The 24,960-nt window shown below is 38.4% G+C and overlaps 1 protein-coding gene across 2 annotated transcripts in view; it reads right to left on the bottom strand.

Moving 5' to 3' along the window:
• SRGAP1 (SLIT-ROBO Rho GTPase activating protein 1) overlaps positions 1-24,960 on the bottom strand; it is a 269,594-nt gene that overhangs the window by 62,476 nt on the left and 182,158 nt on the right. For both annotated transcript variants that reach the window (XM_012782378.3, XM_012782379.3), the window contains exons 7-8: positions 11,176-11,397; positions 9,098-9,199 (exon numbers count right to left, since the gene is read on the bottom strand). In XM_012782378.3, the coding sequence (XP_012637832.2) occupies positions 9,098-9,199; positions 11,176-11,397 (324 nt within the window). The remainder of the gene's footprint in view (positions 1-9,097; positions 9,200-11,175; positions 11,398-24,960) is intronic.

Raw genomic sequence — 24,960 nt, 5'->3', positions numbered from 1 at the left:
TTTTTTAATAGTCTCATGGAAAATATCCCTATATTACAGGTTTTAACTAATTGAATTAGATGTTAAATCAGTATAATATTCTGTTTTTTACACAATGTCTGTCAAATTTAAAATCATGAATATTTAATTTTATGCAAATATTTCTATATATTTTTATATATGTATAGATTTGGGTATGTAATTTGCTAAAGACTTAGAAATACAGATCTGCCTAGTTCAATGTTAGTGATCAATAAAATCAATGTACATTGAAAAAACAAGTAAAAAAATACTATAATTAATTACTTTGAGGAGGTCACGGCTGAATTTAGACTCACCATCCTACGTTAGTCAGATAGGTTCTTGAGGCTTGTGACAGTATTATGCATAAGTTTTATTTATTTATTTATTTTTAGTTTTATTTTTGAGTCAGAGTGCCGTGGCGTCAGTCTAGCTCACAGCAACCTCAAACTCCTGGGCTCAAGCGATTCTACTGCCTCAGCCTCCCAAGTAGCTGGGACTACAGGCACGTGCCATCATGCCTGGCTAATTTTTTCTATATATTTTTAGCTGTCTAATTAATTTCTTTCTATTTTTAGTAGAGATGGGGTCTCGCTCTTGCTCAGGCTGGTTTCAAACTCCTGACCTTGAGCAATCCTCTTGCCTCAGCCTCCCAGAGTGCTAGGATTACAGGCGTGAGCCACCGTGCCAGGCCCCATAAGTTTTCAAAGTGTTATATCTCATACAAATAGATCTGAAGATGGTGTACTCTAGAAAAACTGTGCTTGATGACTCAAAATGTGGTTCTGGTAATGACAAGCACAATATCAGGCTATGTGAAGAGTCTCCATAAAATTGTGCGAATGAGAAAAAAAAACAGTGTTTTTAAATTAAAACATTATTTTATAAATATATGACTTAACGTATTTATGCATAACTAAACTAATTGAATATTGAAGGTAAATATTTGACTGTAGCTCCATAAGTTTTATATTCACATTACAAAAAATTAAAGCCTTTTACTTGTTCCTATATATTGTAACTGAAATACCACTAAGTAAACACTATTCTTTCTTTATTCAGTTAAACTCTCGATATTCACAAATGTATAAGAAGATACAGGTGAAAAGAGTATTGTGTTGTCTGAAGATGTCAGGGAAGGCATCATTGAGAAGGTGAATTTTTAGCTGCATATTGAAGTGTGGGAAGAGAGAGATCCCAGCCTCGTGGGGCTACACCAAGTAGCTTTATATGAGAAATAGGAGGGTATGGTATATAGTGGAGATGGTATGCTGATAAAGGTCCTTATATACCACACTTAATTGGGAACCAATAGGGAGCCACTGGTATTTACAAGGAAGTGGACTAACAGTTCAGATTTACATTTTTCAAAGATCCCTGAGCTGATGAATAATAGAAGGGAAAGAGACAGAAAGCAAGAAAGTTAGTCAGCAGACCTTAGTTCTGTTGAGAGATGATGAGAGCTTTGATCCAAGGAAGTAAGAGTGGGAATGAAAATGATGGGACACATTTGCAAAACATTTAAGCAACAGAAGTGGCGGGCTTATCTTTTTCAAGAAAAGGCTTACATGAAAAAAAAAAGTTACTCGAAGGAACTATGTAAGGCGCAGCAGAACTTCAAAAGATATAGAAGGCTGAAAAGTATATAATGTTCTTAAGATATCGGTAAGGTGGAGTATAAGAGTAAAATTATAGGCCAGGAGCAGTGGCTCATGCCTGTAATCCTGGCACTCTGGAAGGCTGAGGCTTGAGGATTGCTTGAGCCCAGGAGTTTGAGGTTGCACTGAGCTATAAGGATGCCACTGTACTCTATTCAGGTTGACAGAGAGAGACTCTGTCTTCAAAAATAAATAAATAAAACAAAACAAAGCATGACAAGGTGTTTTGACATGTTCCTAATTAAAACATAATGTCAATTAAATCAACACAAGTATGAAAGAAAAAGCTCCCCAAACAAACAAACAAACAAACAAACCAAACAAAACCCACCTAAACAAAACAAAAAAAACCCCAAAATCATCATGGATCAAAAAATAAAAATATGTTTTTGTAGTTTGTCTTAAAATACAGTTGGTCCTCTGTCTCTGTGGGTTCTGCATCTATGGATTCAACCATCCGTAAATGCAACCAACTGTAGATCAAAAATTATTCAAGAAAAAAAAAAAACTGATAAAAAACAGTACAACAATGAAAAATAATACAAATAAAAAACCACAGCATTAACAACTATGTACATAGCATTTACATTGTTTTAGGTATTATAAGTAATCTAGAGATGATAAGTATAGAGGAAGAAGTGACTAGGTTATATGCAAACACTATACCATTTATATAAGGGACTTGAACAAATTCATAGATTTTGGTGTCCTGGGCTGGGGGCGGGGTGGTGGTCATGCAACCAATCCCCTGCAAATGCCAAGGAATGACTGCAATCTGTAAATGTGTTGGAATGCAGTGACTAAAGTATGTTCGCTGAGTTTGTGAGGCAGACGGTTAGAGAACATTGTTTCACGAGAACTCTGTTCTTCCGCACAGGGTGACCAGAGGCCGCAGCGTTCACAAACACGCACAGAATACACGAAGCATTGAAAAATCAAAATCAACAACACTGTTTTCCTTCTTTTTTTTTTTTTTCCAGGTTCCTTCTCAGAAGTAATGGAGTCACCGTTAAATTTGGGATCGTCAGGATGAGTAAAGGATGTGACTGAAGCCACCAGATACCACGGCTGGGACCGAATATCATCCCGCGGGGAGCTCGCAATGCAGAATAACGCCGGCTGCTGCCACACGCCAGCCACGCTAACAAGTCACAGGGGGCACAGTGAGGCAAATATGAAACAGCGCACGCGGGCCTTGCAGTAACTCCCTGATCAGCAGCAAGAAAATGCGGCTGGGTCTGGTAGAAGAGACACCTGACTTGACAAGGGTTCATGGAAAACCTGAAGCAGGTACTGCAACCGGAGGGGCTGCCCAGGTGGCCTGAGCTCCGCGCTGAGGATCCACACATGAAGGGGAGAGGTGGCTTCTGTGAGCCTTTGTACACAGGCTCTTTTGCCTTTCCATTTGCAGAACGTTACCATCAAGGGGGGAGACGAAGAAAGTCGTTTTGGGGATCTCATGCCCTAAACATACTGTATTAGTTTGCTCAGGCAAACCACGGACTAGGTGGCTTTAAACAACAGAAATTTAGTGTCTCACAGTTCTGGAGGCTGGAAGTTCCAGACCAAGGTGTCTGTTTGCTGGGCTGGTTCCCCCGGAGGGCTGTGAGGGAAGGTTCTGGTCCAGGCCCCTCTCCCTGGCTTGTAGATGGCCATCTTCTGTCTCTTCACACTGTCTGCTCTCTGTGTGTCTCTGTGTCCAAATTCCACACCACCCCCCCCTGCCTTTTTAATAAGGTCACCAGTCATATTGGTTTTGGGACTACCCTAATGAACTCACTTTAATTTGATTACCTTGTAAAGACCCTATCTTCAAATAAGATTACTTGGTCACTAGAGGTTAGGACCTCAATGTATGAATTAGGTTGGGGTGGGACACAATCCTTGCCAGCACACCCCTATGCTGTTTTACGGTACTGTGCCTGGCACCTTGCACCTTATTCATCCTTTAAGGCTCATTACTCTATCTGTGAAGGTGACCCTTATCCTGTCTTCCTCCTCCCCACTTAGCTACTTCCTTCTTGCTATCACTGACCTTGTATGTATTTCAATTACAGCACTGTATCATTTCAGATGTATTAAAAATCATCAGACAGGGACCATACACACATGCACACACACACATAGGCTGGATCAGGGCCACAGTTAATCAGCCCAGGGTATAGAAACTTATAGCCAGCACAGGCCAAAGAAAGCAGGCCAGAGGCAGAGTGTCTTGCCATGGCCTTCCCTTGCTCCTTGTATCCTAACAGGGGGCGCAGATGGTGGTGACCCTGTCTGTGCTGGGTAAGCTGTTACCAGACCTGGAAAAACAGCCCAATTTTTGCTGCCCCACAGATTTTTTTTTGGGGGGGGGTGTTACGTCACTGTTCCAGAGGAATTCATACTAATAATGCGTGTACTTGGATTGAAGGGAATGATTATAAACTCTGGTTTCTGTTGATTTTTTAACTAAATTCAATCTCAGCAATGGTACAATTTAATTCAAGGAAGAAAACATCATCATTGCCCAGGGCCCTCCCAACAAAATCTCTGCCTTTAGCTGTGTCTCAGAAAACTGGCTTTCCTGCAGCCCACCCTGACTCAATTTAATGACTCATGTGAGCAGACCTGACCCTGTGTATGGTCGGAGGAGCATGATCCCAAATCTCTCTCTCACAAGCACCTGCCACACTGTTTAGAGGCTGATGTTTCTATCTACAGTGGAAGCAACTTGAGGTCAGGGATAGCTTATTAATCTTTAGATCTCCAGTGATAGCACAGTGCCTGGAAAAGAGCAAATTATCAGAAGAAGTTCACTGCATGAATGCAAGTTGAGTTCATCCTCCTTTCAAATCCATGGATGCCAAAGAATGCTCAGCATAAACCAGCAAGGTGTGCTTTCTCTGCTGAGAGCCATCCTGATCTCTGCTGTTTTCTTTGGGGTACCCTGTCCCATGACTCATTTTTATACCCTTTCTAAAAATTCTCATTTCCCTTGGGATTCTTTTGGATCAAGGCCTTCCCTTCAGTGAATTAAAATTATTTGAAACAAAAAATATAAATATGTATTTGCAATGAGAGACAGGTGACCCTGTTTTCAGTTTTGGCCAAGATGTCACTTAAAGGATAAATGACAGTTATTTTTTATTTAGGCTTTTACTGTTACCTCACCAGGTTACGGGTGAGTTAGAGATACTTAATTTTAATTTAAATGGTTATCAGGCTCCACATTTTATACCAAGTCTTAAAAGAAGTTGAGAATTCCCCATGAGAGTCTGATCACTGATTCACATGACCAGGGATTCTGCTGTGCTTACTGGTACTATGGGACATTTGGGGGGGAAAGGTGATTTTTCTATCCTAGGTAGGGGGTATAACTGAAATATATTTTACTTCCTTCAATTACCCAAGCCATGAAAATAATCTCAAATGTTTGGCTAACATCTTGCTCATTATTGTTGAAAATATCTTGGGTAGGAAATATATTTTTGGAACAATCTGTTAAAGACTCCTTAGCAAGCTGCTGGTAAAAGATTTTAAGTGGTGCTGGGAAAATTTATATGGGGCTATCAGTTCATTCAACATTCTTGCAAATTGATTGAGGAATCATAGGCTTCTCTCTTTCCATTCCCCTCAGGGTGGTAAATCTAGAATTTAACAGAGACTAGTTGTTTCATATGTGAGAAGGTTTTGCTCATAGCACAGAAGTGACATGTGGATGAAAACTATTTTCTGGACCAAATATTGGTGCAAATGGTCTGAATCCTAAAGACTATGAAAGGCATAGTTGTTCTACCTAATGTAATTCATTTTTCTTTCTGTGGCTGTGTATAGATAAATGGTAGGAAAGAGGAACTCTGAGAAAAGGGAACTGTAATATGTGGGGAATTACTCCAGAGCTAGTTTCTGAAAGCAAGCAGCAACAGGAATGCCCCCTAAGCAGAAATCCCTATGACAAAGGGGCAATGCAAACTTCGTAAAAGCAGACAAGACGGTGCAACATTAGGTTGGTGAGAGTTTGGAAAATGCTTATAGTGAGGAAGGTGTAAATGATTATGTAGATTTAGTTTGCTTTTAAAATGTTGCTTTTAAGAGTAATGTTTAGGAATGTTTCACTTCAAAGTTTTAATAAACAGTTATACTTTTAAGCAATAAAGAGAAAAATTGGGAATAAGGCCATGTGGCAGCAGGTGCTGCTCTGATTCTCTAGGCACAACACGTGGTGGGCACCAATGTCTCTCAATTCCTTGGCTGATTGAAGTTGGAATCATGAGACTGAGGTAGCACAGATGCAAGTTTGCAGCACAATGCAACTTATTTTAAAAAGTTTGACAGGTAAATGTAAAGTTGTGAAGTGACAATAAATGTCACAATTCATTATAGTCTCCATCAAACACAAACTTAAGCCATTCTCAAGCCTTTACTTTCAGCTTTTACTACCTGCAAGTATATCAAAGCCATTTCACAAATGTTTTATTGCTCTCTTCTCTTTGTTTTAAGGCAAATGATGCAAACTCCAATATTTTTAAGGGCCAAGCAAGTAATGAAAATGAGGCAAGTGGGCTGAGTGGAGAGCATGGCAAACAAGAAGCACATACATGCTCTGTGTCTCAGGGAAGCCAGTTATTGTCCTGCAGAAATGCAGGCCTAGTATGATCAGATCTCCTAATTTTTTAGATGCTGCATATTGATATTTTAATGAAAACTCAAAATTTTTAAATGCCAGCAAGAAACTTTTAAAAGCCACGTACTGTAGAGCAAACAAAATTTGTCATGGGCCAGATATGGTCTGTGGGCTCTTAGCATAGAAACTGTGGTGGCCTCCTACAATTTCGGGTGGTGCCCACTCTTTACAGTAGTCTAAGATTTGGGGAAAAGGTTCACGTTCTACTTAGCTGCTTTCATGCTTTTGTAAACTTGGATGAAATTCTTCCTCAACCTTTGACCTTTTCATTGTGCAGTCATAATTATTTTTAATTAACTGCACTTTTCCCAGTAAATTTTGGGCTTTATGAGTATGAGTATAGGCTATATTTGTACAGAGGCAAAGAATTATACATGCGTTTCCTTACTGGTATACATTGGTTTGATACCAATGTGTCAATTTTCTGTCCTTCCTTCTATCAGTGGAAGGTGGAGACAAATTCCTCATTTATGGTAGAGAAAAGTGCTATACAGAGACTCCAAATCAGCAATGATGGCCGTGTTGTTCCCAAGTAATGACTTGTTATAGTCTCTTTCTCTCACGCTAGACAGACGCTGATTGTGACTTACTCATCTCTGCACTCTCTACACCTAGCAAAGAATCTGGAATACACAAGGCACCTTAACATAAACTGAAACAACTTTGTTCCCCTCTGTTCCTATAGAAACCTACTAATTGTCAAAAATCTACTGTAAATCTTACTTTCTTTGGGAATCACATTCCACTATGGCAAATTTTGCTTTGTATCCACCAAATCATAAACCACTAGTCATGCTCATGAGGAACATCAGGACAACCCAATTCATTTGCTGCTTCAGCTAATTTTAAATGTTTTAAATTAACTCTCAGAGCACTGTCCACCTCTACTGGCTTATAAAGTCACTGTGCTTCTCCACGTTATGTCTGAAGGGGCATACATTCAGGGTCACAAACTGAAAGGGCTGCTGAGGCCAGACAGATACCATGAATAGTCCAATGTAAGAGAACAGGGAGTTGAATGGCTATGCAAAGTAGAATTCAAACGCCCCAGTCTTTCACTTCATAAGGCAATGCAGGGTCAGAGCTGCGAGACTTTTAAAATTTTTTACAGGTCAAAACTTTGGGAGCCAAATAAAACAGGTCTGTGAGCTGCCAGTCTTGACCTTGTGTATAATACACTATTTTCCTAGAGTTTAGAGAATGTTTTCCAAATAAAACAGCAGGAAGATATGCACAAAAAAGTTGGGAGTCACTAGACATACAAACTGTAGACATAATAGGATTCAGGAATCTCCATGAGGCGAGTATTTTGTGATGCTCAGCCAAAACTGTAACCTCTAAAACACCATCTCAAGGAGAGCAACAGCGTTTTCCTCTGGAAAGGCTCATTGGTGGGACTTTACGTAGCGATCACATGGGTTGCACCTTAAATAAACGCATTTGAGTGCGAGCTGGTTTGGTTCCTCCTGGAATAATGGGAGCCAGAAAACTACAATAGGTTTTGACCAAGTTGTGCTGGTCTAGAAACACATCATTCTTTCTTAACAGAAACAAACAAACGTAGCTCAAAACATCCCACTGGGATTAAAATAAAGCAGGGTATGAATGTGAATTTTGATAATTCACTTTATCATTGTTAGTTACTTTTTTCTTTCTGTCGTACATCCCTTCCTTTTGGGAATTGTCTGTCTCTAGAAATACATGATTTCTGTTGGGGCTGCCAATCAAAGAGCTCTATGAGTTACATGTTATCTAGGCTGGCCAAGTAGAGAACCCCACTGCCTGGATGTAATGGTGGTCCAGAAATACGCATGACTTAAGCCAGGTCAGCACAGTCCGTCCTATTTCAGAGATAAGGACACTGGGATGGAGTGAGATGGCAAACTGTAAGGGACCATGTAGTTCTGGGTCTATCCCCAAAGAAATCACTTCAAAGTGATGAAAAGAGGAGGCCAAAGGGAGGGGAGGAGAGAGAAAGATTCCTGATAACATCATTTGAACACAAATTCAACAACGTCTGAGGCTACTGCAAACAGTAAGTTAACTTTTTAACTTTAGTAAGTTTGATTTGGGTTCCTATAAACTACAACTGACAGCCTTGACTAATACAAGAAATATTTTTGATTCATAGTTCTGTTTTAGGAGAACGTGGATCCAATTAAGTTAATTTCAAAAAGAAGCAGCTGAATTTTACAATTGCTTCCTGGCTCAACATATAATTCATATTTTTTGTACTATCCATTTAAATACCCTAATGTCAGCAAGTAAACACTTCTCTACCCTCATTCAAGTACCATTTCTAAATATGATTTTGCATTCATTATATCAGTTATGCCATGTTCAATACCAAAAATTTAGAGACTAATTTAGAGACATAAAGAAAAACCCCAAGTACTGTACTAATTTCAAAAGTTCGGATTAAATTAACAAGTCAACCAAAAGTTCCATTGCACACATGATGGTATATTTTTGGACATGTATGTTAAATTAGATCATCCGTGGAAACTATTTTGAGTATGAATTACAATATAAGGGGAAAAAAAGGTGTGTTTACATGTATCATACATGCAATGAATCTCTGGTAAATATTAATCTGTGATAGAATACGGAATCCCTGCATTTGTCTCCAACAGAGTATTACAGGAACCCTGACAGCTGAAAACGCATGATGAAGAGGTTGCATTTAGAATATTAAACATGCCTGGGTCACATGAGAATGCCTTCCAGTTTGAGTTGGAATTCAGATTACCGGTGGGGCAGAAAGCATGCTCACCTCCTCGTTTTCGATTTTGAGCGTGGCGAGGCGGGACTGCAGCTGTTGGTACCTGAGCATCAGATCCGCCTGCACCGGCTGCTGGGCGCTGACCTGGCACACCTGATGGGGAACCAGAAAGTGCAGTTACGCCAGGGCATCATCGACCAGCCTCCAGAGGCACGGTTCTCCCACCGAAACGCTGCGTGAATCACGCCGATCCTCTCAAGATCCCAATTACATATTTACTTTTCACAGCCGCCTCAAAACTTCACTTTTAACTATGAACCTGTTATGCAAGTGGCGAGAGCTGAACGCAGCTGCCCGCCTGGCTGCGACTGGGAAGGCAGCAGCTGCAGGAAGCATTGCTCTAAGAACGGGGCCAGTTCCTGAGATGGAGCTCTGATGCTGGTCTCACTTCTGGAATTCTTAATGACTACCAGGCAGAGGGCAGGGGAGGATCCATGTGGACCATACAGGCAGAAGAAGGCAGCAGGGCTTATTGGTTAGAGTGTGCGCTCTGGAGTCAGATGGTTGTGCCTGAATCCCAGCTCTGCCACCCCACCTCCTCGCTGGGCCACTGTGGTAAATGATAAAACCTCAGTTTCCTCATCTGTAAAGTGGGGATATTCAGAGTTCTTATACCACAGGGCTGTTGTGGGAATGAAATGAGACAATGCACATAGAGCATTTTCAACATTACTGGCACATACTAAAAACTCAGAAATGTGCATGACTATTCTTAGCATCTTGCAACCATGGCTTCCCTAGCCAACATCAGCCAAATCCTGTGATTCACCATGAACTTGAAGAGGCCACTCATCTTAGGCTTTGGTAGAAGATATTTTGGCCATGATCTCAATGACAGATAAAGTCAAAATGAGAGCATTATTAAAATTGCACCAGAAATAAACAATTTCTTATCATCCTTATCATACAAATGCTCTTGGCTGATAAGGGCTCCTTTTTTTATGGAGTTTCCAAAACATCAAAGAGATTACTGCTCTCTGGCAGAACTGGCCATAAAAAAAAAGGCAACAGACTTGCTTTATTAAAATAATAATAAAACCATTAATAACCAACTGAATTCATTTGTCTGTGATATTATTTTATGTTTAACATATCCTCAACTGACAAATTAAAACAGTGATTGTTTGGTTTTGGAAAGACAGGATAAGCCACTCATCTCGCTTGTCAAAATTCAGGTGCTATTGGCATAAAAACTGCTTTCCATTTCTAAACAGGTAGTTTGCTCTATCAAACACAAAATTTGATAAGAAATATAGCAGGTACAGATATATATATGAATGTGTATATATATAACACTTAGTGTTTCAGGAAAAATATGACATTACAGAAATCTGCCATGGATATTATAATTATGTCTATTTTAAAAAAACAGACTGTTACCACAATAAACTAAAATTGAACTTTTATCTATGAATTTTGTTTTGCACAGCTGGGACACGAAGTGCTATATATATATATAGCATGCTCCATTAGTTGGTTTTTCTTGTTTTTCCCTTGTCCATAGAAAATAATATAAAAAACTGTACCTCATAATCAGTTTAAATGGATTTTTTTGTAAAATAGGATAGAAAGCTAAATTCATACATAGAATATAAGCCATAATATATCATTTCTAACACCCATTTTACCAGTTTGGAGCCAACTTGAATCTTAAAAAATTTTTGCATTTTTTTTCTCTTTTTTCCATTTTCCTGCCATTTATAGTTATTTTTCTTTATGAAGACAGCTTTCTTCATATAGCTTCTGTTGGGCCAGCAAAATGTTTTGTTTTTAATTTAAATGTGAATGTCTTGAGGTGGAGGAAGAACTCTCCAACTATTCTGGGACAGTTTAGTGCTCACACCCAGGTAAGTTTGCACCTTCATCTGTTTGGCCTCTGTAGTTATTTGAGTGTTTGACACTTGCTTTAAAAGGTAGTAGTGGCTGATCTTAGCATACTATCATTCTAAGATCCTGTGCAAGAGCAGGAGAGAGCAAACAACTAAGAATTCTTTCCACTGTTGGGTTAGAGCAGGTGCAGAGAAATGTAAGTGAAGAGACAAGTCATTAGTTTAAAAATAATCACTGACCTCATCACCCATGTGAGACTGAAACTCAAACTTCATTGGTGGACAGAATGCAGCAGGGTACATCTCCATGAATCTCTGCTTATCACTCCTGGGCTCTAAATTGTCAACTGCATTCTCAATAATGTCTAAGCCTTCATGTCTGGAGGTTTCAAGGTTATATTCCGCAGAGAGATATGTTCTTAGCGCTCTGTTCAGACTTGCATGGTAGCCAAGATCACAGCACTTAAAAAAATAAAAGAACACCATACACAAACATTAAGGCAAAATTGATCAAAGACCTTAATGTGAGTCCTACAACTGTAAAACTCTTAGAAGAAAACATGAAGGGGTAAACCTTCATGATATTGGATTCATTGGTTTCTTGGATATGAAATCAAAAGCACAAGCAATGAAAGAAAAAATAACTGAATTAGACTCAATCAAAATTGAAGATTTTTCTGTTTTTAAAAGACCATTGAAAAGTGAAAAGAGAACCCACAGAATGGGAAAAAATTTTTGCAAATCATATATACCCGATGAGGCACTTTTATCCAGAATACATAAAAAACTCTCGCAACTCAACGAAAAGATAAAGCCCAATAGATATTTCTCCAAAGAAGACATACAAATGGTCAACAAACGTATGAAAAGATGTTCAACATCATTGGTCAGTAAGGGAAATGCAAGTCGAAACCACAATGAAATACTACTTCATACCCACTAGGAGGCCATAGTCATTAAGATAGACATCTTAAAGATACCAAGTGTTGGAGATAACAGGGAAGTGCTGGAACCCTCACATACTGCTGGTGGGAATGTAAAATGGTACGGCCACTTTGGAAAACAACCTGGCAGTTCCTCAAAAGGTCAAACATAGAGTTACCATATGATTCCACAAATCTAATCCTAGGTATATATATCCAATAGAAATGAAAACATATTTCCACACAAAAACCTGTACATGGATGTTAACAGCAGCATTATTCATAAGAGCTAACCGTGAAAATGATCTCAATGTCCGCCAATTAATGAATAAACAAAATGTGGTACTGCCATACATTAATATTGTGCAGCTATAAAAAGGAAGTACGGACACATGCCACAATGTACATGAACTTTGAATACATTATGCTAAGTAAAAGAAGCCAGTCACAAAACACCATATATCGTACGATTCCATTGATATGAAATGTCCAGAATATGCAAATCCATAGAGAAAGTAGATTGCCGGTTGCTAAGGGATGGGGGGAGGGAGGAATTGGAGGTGGTGGCTGAGGGGTGCAGGATTTCTTTGTGGATTAATGTAAATATTTTAAAATTGATTGTAGTGATGGATATACAACTCTTGTCAACATACTAAAAACCAATTGTAGATTTTTAATGGGTAAACTCTATGGTATATGAATTATATCTAAGTAAAGCTGTTAAAAAATAAAAGAAGCAAATCAAATACTGAAAGAATAAAAAATAGCATTCAAGTTTGATTCATGCAATCTGAGATTGATAAAATAATTTATTGATATCCATGCAGGCTGCAAATATACTAATATTTTAGACTGGCATATTTTATTGAGGACTCAAGAATAATCTGTACTCTCTCAAAAGTGAGGAGAACTTCTTTCAATTCTTAAAAGAAGAAGTGAGAAGGTTTGAATCTGCCAAAATAGTCCATGAATGTCTTCCCTCTGGTCCCCAGAATAAAATTCTTTAATAAGAAATGATTGCCGAAGCCCTCTTATTGAAGGTAGAATTTTGTTTAGTATTCCTAAGACTAAAAGAACTTTGCTATTCTTCAATCATTACCTTTAATTTGTATTTATATTTATTTTTTCATGTTGCATTTTAAGAGAATATATGATCTAAAAATAGAATATAGCTCTGGAAATTAGATATGAATTACTGACAGCACGATTTGAAATTTGTACATAAGAGCAAAATAAATTGCTTAGAGAGGAAACAAGTGACTTTAAAGGTACGAAACCAGGTCATCTTTATATCGTTTCAATGAAATTCAATCAATCCAATTTGATTCAATTCAACTAAGTAATTGGCCATTGATTAGGTGCCAGGAAATTTGCTAGGCTCTAGATGTATGAAGACTGGAACACAGTAACTATCTCCATCCTCAAGGAATTCCAACAGAAGCTGTTTGTCAATTTGCTCCTAAAATGGTAGTAGCAGGGGTACAAAGGAAGCAACCTTTGTACCAAGGATGCATCCACCAGGATGTGAACCATCAGATCTGCCTTTATGAAGGTACACATTCAATCACTGCTCTGTCCTTAAAAATGCCAAAGTATTTGATTCTACCCTTTACCCTCCAGTTTCAGAATTATTAAATTTGGGTGTTTTATGTAAAGAGATTGTAATGTCTTTTCTTTAAATTTTTGACTATTTCATAAGGAGAGATTGTAATGTCTTGCTATCCTAAGTTTGATCAATAGTTCAGCAGCAACAGCGTAACCAGGGGCTTGTTAGAAATGCGGAAACTCTTGGGTCCCATCCTTTCTAACTCTTGATAGAAACTCTTGTGCCCCACCCCTGATGGACTAATCCAGAATTGGAAGGTTAAAAAACACCCACAGGGGATGCATATGCACATAAAAGTCTGAGAAGCACTGCCCTACAACAATCAAGTAGCAGGGTCCTGCAACCCTGTCTTTTGGGAGCACTACTTCCATGAGCAGGCAAGGGGACTTAATTAAGGATGACTTGATTAAAAAAAAAAATCAGATAGTCGCTGCGACATCACATTTACAAATATAAGCAAAATACAATTGTAAAATGCAGCAATCAGTCTCATCATTAATACACTTCCAGCAGAATCAGCAGCACTCGAATATAGAGAATGATTCATTTCGGTTAATTTGGACATTCTAGTCTCAGATGAACAAAGTCCTCTTTTATTCCTCTTGCTCCTCAAAAACCATAATGGTTCTATGGCGCAGTTTGATACACACCAGAGGGACTGAAAAATTATTCCATCTTTCACTAACGCCTGATTTTATGAAAACACGAATTTGTATAGGAAACGACCTCATGTCTCTGAGACGTAGCAGTGTTTAAAACACCCCTAAAGAAGGCAGATTCTTCTTGATTATAATGAAGCGGATGAGACAAGCTGCCTGACTTTCTGAGTCTTGATCCCAATGGGACTTAATAAAATACTGAATTTGAGAGGAATGAAACCCAGAGAAAAGCCTTTTTCCCTCCCTACAAAAACCACATCTCTTATGACTTAAAAGAGAAAGAGAGAAGGAAAAACGAGAACGGAAAAAAGAAAAAAGAAATCTAACCTCATCTACCCAACTGACCTGGACCTCTGAGAGATACATACCAAGTTTTTATTATTCCTAGAATTTAACAGTTCACTCAAATTTTTAAGTGTGGCTGCTGGGGAAAATGAGTATGAAGACTACAGAAGCAACAGTGCCAGTTTCCATACCGAGTGCAGCCAGGTGGCTGCTGTAGGTCAGGACCCAGGGAGAGAGGGGACCTCACGGTGCGTTCCTAAGGGGCTGGCGGGAGCAGGCACATGGCTTAGCGACCGACCTAGGCACCTGCTCAGTTGCCTTCTGAGCTTTGGGCACCATACTTAGGAGGTTTCTGTGATGAGGTTTGATGGGAAATTTCCTTCTCTGACCCCCAGGGCGCTGGGCAGTCTGTAAGGTCTCTTATTTGGCATAATTTTGTTGCTTCTGATATGCAGTATTTCTACACTCTAGGTTTTTCAAGCATCTTGAACTTAGAAACAAGAAACGGGGAAAAAATTCTTATTCAAGGTCTCCTGAGACAGCAAAGCTAGTCACAGAATCGTCTCTCTCTCTCTTTTTTTTTTTTTTTGCTCAACAAGAAGCTGCAATGACACTGGATATGTTAAGATTCAAGATACTTGGTTAAAAAAGTCTCAAGTAATTCTATGGAGCTTATGAATTATTAATGATAATATGAAAAGCTAGCTTCTGCACAGAGAGCTGAGTTATAGCCCAAGTGCATTTAATGATGAAAGTACATAAGAAACCAATAAAATATTTCATGAAAACAAAGCAGTGTTGTTTCTGATGGATAAAAAACTCTGAATGGATACATAAAATTATGGATTAAAACTGGGATGAAAAGACTGTTGGAAGCAGGAGGGTGTATTTTTTCTTTAAAATATCTGAAGTGCTGCCAAGATAGATTCCACAAGGTGTTACTCTGAATTCATCATAGTAGGCTAATTTCCTTGGGCAAAAGGATTGCAAACAGTAGCAAAATGGAGATGAAATCCAAGTATAGATGCTTCTCAACTTAGGATGGGTTACATCCCAATAAACCTATTGCTAAGTTGAAAATATTGCAGGTAAAATTCATTTAATGCCCCAATAAACCCACTGTACAATCAAAAAATTGTAAGTTGAACCACTGTATGTTGGAGATCATATGTATTAAGGATTGTGACAAACACTTCATCTTGTCCCAAACACTGAGTCAGCTGAAATAACATGGTGAGTACAATGTTAGGTATAATTGGATCACAGCTGTTCAGGCAGATAGTTTTTTTTTTTTTTTTTTTGCATAAGCTATATGACAGAAGAAGCCCTAGTGGTATAGACAGACGTTTGCTGCTAAGATGGGAGCTACATGGGAACTACATAATGGAACTACATGGGAAACAAGTCCAACATTCATGCTTCCAGGACAGTACTAGCCAATGTCATTTGCCAGGGCAGCCCTGGAGGTACCTCAAGGGCAGCCCCAAGCTCCCATGTGATTTCAGAATTAAGCAGTTCATCGTGAGAATGGCAAGGGGAGAAGTGTTTTACATTTTCTGCAGAAGGATTTTACCTTAACTTCTTTACTCTAGCCTCTGTCTGAGAGACTTCTTTGATTTGATGTCCTGGGTCTTATCTTTGGGTTTCAGTAAGCTTGGCTTTGACCATTCCGGAGCCATGGGTATTGGGTAAAGAGTCCACTCCTTTTTTTGAGTCTTTTGGTAAAATAGTGCAACCCAAGCAAAGTGAATTGTAAGAACAGACAGCTTTCACATGATCATGGGTGAAGGACCAGAAACAGATAAGTCAGAGCCGGATTTCTTCTGCATAGATATCTCTTTGCCCTTCAGTATTTTCCTCTCTAACTATTCAGTACTTGACTTTAGAAACCGCAAGCTCTTTTGGGAAGGATAGGTATCTCATGGGACTGAACCGGATATCTAAACTTCTACAGGTGACTTTGATACACCTGTTTTCATGTCTAGGTTCCTGATGGCCCACAGAGAGCTGACAATTTAATTCTTGCTGCTGCTTTAACAACGGTAGCCCAGCATTTAGCAAAAATTGTTTTCAGTTTTTTCTTGAGCAATGAAAAGGTCAAAATGGGACATCTGTGTGATAGGAATGGATACAAAATAGGAAACAGGAGAACTGACCCTTGCATATGCTTGACCCAGTAAGTAGGCTGAATAATCATTTGTTGCTTAATACACCTCTCACCCATCTATCCATGGACGGGCACTTCCTTTACAGGAGCTGCTACTGCTAGACTCATTTTTCCAGCCAAATCTCTGTAAACAGCTTGAATCAAATCACAAGAGAGGAAAGAGAACAAGCAAAGCAAGCCCAAATAAATACAGGCCAGATGGTAAACACTATGGAGAAAATAAAGGGTCAGAGGAATAGGGAGTGTTGGGGGAGAGGGTTTTTACTCTTTTATATAGGGCAGTTGAGGTGCAATGTGAATGAAAAGAATGAGTCTTGCAAAGCTCTAGGAAAGAGTGTTCTAGACAAAGAGTGCAAAGACCTCAGCCAAGAAAAAGCTTGGTGGTTCCATGGAACAGAAAGAAGGCCGATGTACCTGACCGATGGTGACTAAGGGAAGAGTTGCAGAAAATGATACTGAATGGTAGGTGGGCGCCAGTTCAAATAGGATCTTGGTGAATAGTTTGGATCTTATTTGAAGGACAATGGGAAAATTGGAGATTATTAAATAGGGGCTGACATATCTGATTAATGTTTTTTAATACTCTGGCTGCTTGGGAAGAGAATGGATTTTTGGAAGGTATGAGTGGAATTGAGCAACATTTTAGGAAGCTATTGCAATAGTGCAGGCAAGAGATGAAGAGGCTTTGTCTAGGAGACAGTGTAGGTAGTGAGAAGTGGCAAGGTTTGGGACATTTAGCGGGTAGAGGTGACAGGATTTGATGATGTATTTATATGTGTGAAATGAGAAAACTGCATTTTTAGCTTGTGCTACTGGGTGGAAAGTGGTGTCATTTTCTGGGGTGTAAAAAATGGCTACGGAGAAAGCTGTTATGTACATAGAGATGATGATGGTAAAGGCAAATGGATATAAAAAGCTGTGTTTTGGGTGTTTGACATGTTCGAGATGCCTATCCACCACCTGGTTAGAGATGCTCAGGAGTCAGCTGGATATACTAATCTGAAGCCCAGGAAGGTGACCAAGGCTGGTGATAAAAATCTAGGGAGGGGCCACCAAATCGTATTTAAACCAAGGCATCAGCAGGCAACTGATCATGCTTGGGCTTTAGGTGACTTTTAACATTCAGAGGTCCAAGCAAGAAGGACAGGTGAGAGCACTAGAGACTGAGAAAAGAGTAAGAACAGTGGGTGCTGCAGGAGGAACTTAGATGGGTGCAGTTTCCCTTAAGCAAAGGTACATGGCATCTCCATTGGAAGGAACTTTAAAAGCCAATTACTTCTATATCCAGCTAACTTCAGTTTTGAAATACCCTTTCTATCACAAAGGGATAAAAATATGCCTAAATCATTTTACATGATGATCACTATAGCATCCTAACCCATTTAACATGAGCTTTCTATAATCTTCCTAATAAAGAGTTCAGGTCTAATGGGGACTACAGCATTATAATTTGGCAAGTTTTCATGGATAAATCTTCATATCATTATGGAGGCAGAAAAGTCAAACTAATCATGAAAACTCTGAACTCTGAATAAGTTGCTTTTTAATTAAACACATGTCCCAAGAGACAAAAAGATACGGCTAAAAGCTTTTGCACAGCTGATTATTCAGAAATGATAAAATAAAGATGGCATGCAATATATGATGCAATCTAATTTCAATCTTATTCTGCATAAATGGCCAATAAAACACATGTGACAGATATCTCTACAAAGAAAATTGGCTAGAGTAGGGGATTATTCCCTGGCAATATTCCACAATAATAAAAAAAGATTTATCCTTCAAGCCCCAAAGTGACCTGCAAACTTTTACAGGGAGAAATTGGAGACCATGAAACTGTACTGTAAGGATGATAAATACTTTATTATTACTGGGCAGGTGCTCTGGGACAAAGCACCAATGCAATTTTATTGTTGAGGGTTGAGTTTCTCTGAATGCATTTTGAAGGTGCGGAATTGAACTGGAAGTGGCTTCACTATCAGTAATGTAATCTTAAAACCAGTTCTTTTAAGAATTCCAAATTTACAGAGTGGTGAATTTGATTACAGATCAAGGAATCCTAGCATTAAGACTTGTGCTCTCCTTTAACTCTTTTCTCTTAGCAAATCATAGGCACTTGAAACTCTTAGCATTCAAGTACAAACATTTGTCACCTGTATGATTTTTCTTCTGGTGGTAACACATCCTTATTCTTCCAGGATAATAAATTATAGGCTCTTTTGCACATGATATTGGGGATAATAATTATTACAGATATTAAACCTACTATGTAGAAAACTACAATCTATTTTCCTCTATAAATATGCCTTTATTCTCTCAAACCAATTAAACTTCCTTTGCCTAATATTTACAACACATTTCTTACAATTCATATTTATTCTTTAGAGTGACATAATAAAAATCCTTATTGGTGAAAATTAATTCTCTATTCTACTTCCCACTTGATTCCAAAATAAGAAGTTGTGATTCTACAAACTAAAATTTATTCAGGACTTTCTTTGGCGACAGAGGAGAAGCCCTCTTAAAAGTCTCTGTTTAAGTGCTACTCTGGCTTAACTAACACTTGGTTCATTTTATAAAGCAGGGGTCAGCAAACTATGGCCTGTGAGCCAAATTGAGCTCACAGCCTGGTATGGCAAATAAAGTCTGACTGCAACACAACCATGCCCATTTGCTTATTTAGTATCTATCGCTGCTTCTGCACTGGAGTTGAACAGTTGTGACAGAGACCACATGGCTCACAAACCCTAAAATATTTACTGTCTATCTCCCTACAGAAAAAATTTATCATCCGTTGCTCTAAAGCATAGTGACCAGTGCCAATAGCACGGTGAACACCCGCAGCTAGCAGGTGCTCTCTAATACTCCTGCACATTTCTGCTCCAACAGTTAATCTGTATGCCTCCAAGAGTCAATTGTGCAATTTTTGTGCCGCTTATATTTATTATCATTTGATTAAATATTAAATAAACTGATAAAATAAGTATGAAAAGAATTGTTGGAAAGACTTAAGAGTAAACAAAATTGCTATTGCATGAGGCAAAGGTGTGATAACTATGCAAGACTGTGAAAATATTGTAAATATCAGGATGTTTTTTCTTCTACACCAAAGAACTGAAAATTAGAAATCATCGATAATATATAAGTGATTTGTGTATAAGAAGCTTACTTAGAACTCTGTAGAAAAAGATAAATCATAATATTAAAAGATTGGCAAGTACACGTATATTGGTAAACTTTAGATTAAAAATATTTAAGGTGTGCATTTATCATTTTTTGTAACTCCCTGCTTTTTATTTTTTAAATATAAAATATGCCATACTTACAGAACAGTACAAAACATGTATGTTTCTTTTAAATAAATAATATATTGCTGATATTTTAGAAGTTTCCCCTCCCGAATAGTAATTCCTTTCCTTCTCTCTAGAGATAACTCAGTATCTGGAGTACCTAGAAACATCTAAACATCATCTTGTTTAAATAAATTTTAGTTTGTAGAATCACAACCTCTTATTTTGGAATCAAGTGGGAAGTAGAATAGAGAATTAATTTCACAACAAATAAGGATTTTATGATGTCATTTTGTTTAGATGTTTCTACAGTCAAATATTTTCAGCTGAAATAAAAGCATATACTTGGTTATCAATTGAGCCATCATTTTCTGCATTATATTACAATTAATATCAATAAACTTTAGAGTTCTGATATCTAACATTTTTAATGAGGACTTGATCAAGAAGGTCATTTAGCGACTAAGTTCATGAAGGTGTTGTATTAAGTAATGGGACTCATCATAATATTAATTCATTGATCCCAACAAGGCACAATGAAGTATTTAAGATTTACTAAAACTAAGTTCCAGTAGATCTCTAATAACCATTATTTAGAAATGAATAAAGGTTTTCTACATTGGTAGCCATTTCTCAGGGAGAGAGGGAGAGAGAATGTATCTTAAAAATTTAAACTAATATTGATAGGTAAAGGTAAAGTCTATCTAAAATAGATCAGAATTAGAATTATTAAATATTTTTGAAACCATTAGATCACCTCCAATTATATGTAAAAGACTTGAAGTAGTCTATCAAAGTGTTGAATTAATGAAGATTTTAGCTGTAGTAGTTAACAAATGGGGATTCCATAAATAGGGTTTCAATAGTATGTATGTAAATGATTAGTCTGAAGTGCTTAAAAAACATTAAAAAACTGTTATTCCCCTTAATTTACATTATTAACTTACACTCTAAGAAAGGATTTTGCTGACCAGAAGTAAATTATTAGTGAAAATACTCATACATGGCTGAGTTCCAAATTAGTAAGTTTCCAGTTTAATAAAATCTAAACTCAAGAGGTTTTAAAATATCCATAATTTGGTTCTAAGTGTTATAAACTATATGATGGAGGAAATCAGAGTCACATCATCCTAAGCCAGTAATTTTGGCATCACTATTAGTGGCTTAAATAGATGTTGTCATATGCATGTTATATACATAAGATGTAGCAACATCACCTAAGATGTATTCTATTGCAAAGTGCTTAACTTGAACTCATCAAGCCTTTATCTAAAGTTCACTTTGTAGAAAATATAGGGAAAAGAGAAACAGGCTAACTGACATGACAAAGAGGTAATCAGACAGATCCAGAAGCTGGGGCATGCTGAGGAAATATTGTCCATGTTCCTTCAACAAGGGACTTTGCTAGATAAAAAAAAAAAAAAGACTCAACAATGCAGTAGCCAGGCACAATGTGTGATCCTAAATTAAGTCTGGTCTAGACACACTAGCTATCACAAGTTTAGGGTCACAAATGGGACTATGATCTGGTTATCAGATGAGACAAAAATCTACTGAGATGGAATTATGAAGATCATGGACTGAGAAAAGGAAAGTTGGGCTGGGTATGGTGGTTCACGCTTGTAATCCTAGCACTCTAGGAAGTCGAGGAGGGAGGATTGCTTGAGGTCAAGAGTTCAAGATCAGCCTGAGAAAAAGTGAGACCCTGTTTCTACCAAAAATAGAAAAAATTAGCCAGGTATGGTGGGGCACACCTGTAGTCCCGGCTACTTGGGAGGCTGAAGCAGGAGGATCACTTGAGCCCAGGAGTTTGAGGTTACAATGAGCTATGATTACATCACTGCACTCACTCTACCAGGGATGACAGAGAGAGACTCTGTCTCAAAAAAAAAAAAAAAAAAAAAAAGGAAGGTTGAAGAGCCATAGGTGAAATATGATTTTATATTCTTCTGGTCTAAAAATGTGTGTGTGGATACATAGAGAAAGTCTAGGTTTTAACAGTGATGATTTCTGATCTCAGGTGGTAATAATGGGATCATTTTATTTGTGCTAGTAGTACTTCTCTAGTTTTTTACAATACAAATATACTGCTTCTGTAATAATAAAAGAATAGTTTTAAAATACAAATTCTATGGAAAATTTATGACTTTTTTGTGATATCAATACATCCACTCATGATGGTCCATCATAGAAAATTTGGTAAAATAGAGAGATATTAACATGAGGAGAAGCTAAGGGGAAACTGGAGGTTTATATAAAAAAGTTTCAACTTGAATTCTTTGACTCTTTATAATGCGTTGATTTAATCAACATACATTTATGGCCTTTCATGTCATTTCACATACAAAACCTTGTGCATTAAAAATGCTGTCTTGGCTTGGCGCCATGGCTCATGCCTGTAATCCTAGCACTCTGGGAGGCCGAGGTGGGCGGATTGTTTGAGCTCAGGAGTTCGAAACCAGCCTGAGCAAGAGTGAGACCCCATCTCTACTAAAAAATAGAAAGAAATTAATCAGCCAACTAAAACATATAGAAAAAATTAGCTGGGCATGGTGGCGCATGCCTGTAGTCCCAGCTACTTGGGAGGCTGAGACAGGAGGATCACTTGAGCCCAGGAATTTGAGGTTGCTGTGAGCTAGGCTGATGCCACCTCACTCTAGCCCGGGCAACACGGTGAGATTCTGTCTCGAAAAAAAAAATGCTGTCTTGACTTTTTCTCACTGGAGGCATAACAGCTCTGCTCATTATTATTATATAGCTCAGTATAAAATGTACTTTGTTAAATAAACTCACAAAGCATAAAGGATTCTGATTCTAGATACCTCTGCATAATAATCACCTGTTTCTTTTTCACCAAGAAGGGTCAAGCTTAATGGATTTTAGGGTTACCACTATATATGCAAATGGGATTCTTACAAAATAGGCAACCATTTTTCACACTCTAATTGCCTTAAAAGTCAGTCAAGGAACATAAAAATTATTGTCACTAACAGAGTACTCAATTTCAGTTGGATATGACAACAAACCAATTTCATGTCATGTTTAAGTTATATTACTTGAGAATTGCTCACATTTTAAATTTAAGGCTGAACTTTTAAGAGTTCAACTTTTTAAAAAATTGAAAATATTTAACTTTTCCTCGACACATTTAACTATTACTTATTTAGGTCAGAGTTAATTAGATCTGGAGGTTAAAAATGTCCGAATTTGAGGCCTACCACTGATTAGGCATGTAACATTAATTAGGCAAGTTATCCAGCCTCAGTAAACCTCAGGTTTTTTTTTTAATCTATAAAATAGAGATAACAATATTTACCTCATAGGGCTGTGATGATCAGATGAGATTATGCTTGGAAACCTGCTTGTCACATAGTAAGTGATATTATTGAGCACTTACTATCCTCGACAATGATGGTGACTCTTTCATAATCCTGACATGCCATTCTTGTCCTATATATACCAAAACTACTGAGGATGCTCCTCTACATCTCCACACAGGTACCCAACAGGCATCTCAGCCTTACTAGGTATAAGAGGACTGCTGCTGTCACCCTTCAGCCTGCTTCTCCTCTGGGGTTTCCATCTCAGTAGGTGGCATTGTCATCAACCTAGGAGTCATTTCTCAGGACCTGAACCTTGCAGTCATTTCTATTCTCTTTTTCACCCACTATATCAATTTCCGATTAGCTCTATTTTCAATATGTTTTGGATCATACCACTTTTTTTTTTTTTGAGACAGACTACAGGCATGCACCACTATGCCCGGCTAATATATATATGTATATATATATATGTATATATATATGTATATATATTTTTTAGCTGTCCAATTAACTTCTTTCTATTTTTGGTAGAGACAGGGGATCCTATCACTCTTTATAGGTCTATTATTACCCCACCAGTCCAAGCCAGCATCATCTTTAGCAACTGCAAAAGACTTTTTTTTGAGACAGTCTCACTTCGTTGCTCAGGCTAGAGTGAGTGCCGTGGCGTCAGACTAGCTCACAGCAACTTCAATCTCCTGGGCTCAAGCAATCCTACTGCCTCAGCCTCTTGAGTAGCTGGGACTACAGGCATGCGCCACCATGCCTGGCTAATTTTTTGTATATATATATTTTTAGTTGGCGAATTAATTTCTTTCTATTTTTTAGTACAGACAGGGTCTCGCTGAGGCTGGTTTCGAACTCCTGACCTTGAGCAATCCGTGTGCCTTGGCCTCCCAGAGTGCTATGATTATAGGTGTGAGCCACCGCGCCTGGCCTAAAGACTCTTGATAGAGCTCCTTGTCTTCTGGACACCTTCAGCTTATTTTCCACTCAGCTGCCAAAGTGAGTCTTTAAAATGCAAACCAGGTGATGTCACTTCCCTGCTCAAAACCCTTCAATGGCTCCCCCTCACACACAGAACCAAATCCAAACCCCTTCCCTGTCCAAAAGGCCCCAAGTGATTTGACATCTGCAGATCTTATTTCCTAGCGCTTTCCTTCTTACTCAGCTCCAGCCATCCTGGCCTCCTTTGCTATTTCTTGAGCATCTTATTTATTTATTTTTTTTCTTTTGAGACAGGGTCTCACTCTGTTGCCCAGGCTAGGGTGCAGTGGCGTCATCACAGCTCACCACAATTTCAAACACCTGTGCTCAGGTGGTCCTCTTGCTTCAGCCTCCCAAGTAGCCTGCCACCATGGCTGGCTAATTTTTTAATTTTTTATAGAGGCAAGGTTCTTGCTATGTTGCCCAGGGTGGTCTCAAACTCCTGACCTCAAGAGATCCTCCCACTTTGGCCTCCTAAAGTGCTAGGATTACAGGTGCTAGCCACTATGCCTGGCCCTCTTTCAGCATCTTGAGCTTTCAAAACACACCCCTGCCTCTGCACTTTAGCCTTGCCAGTCCTTCTGTATGAGGGACTCCTTCCCAAGATAGCCCCACGGCTCTCCAGCTCACTTAGCTCAAATATCAGGCTTTTCAGACCACCCAGTCAAAAGAAGCACCTCCATAGCTCTGTTTTATTTTCTTCATAGCATTGTCATGACTTATTTTATATGTGCATATGTATATATACACATGTATGTATGTAAAGTCATTTACAGTCTGTTTCC

This window comes from Microcebus murinus, chromosome 10 (assembly GCF_040939455.1).
Source record: "Microcebus murinus isolate Inina chromosome 10, M.murinus_Inina_mat1.0, whole genome shotgun sequence".
Taxonomy (NCBI): domain Eukaryota; kingdom Metazoa; phylum Chordata; class Mammalia; order Primates; family Cheirogaleidae; genus Microcebus; species Microcebus murinus.
This window is presented reverse-complemented; position numbering and strand designations above follow the sequence as displayed.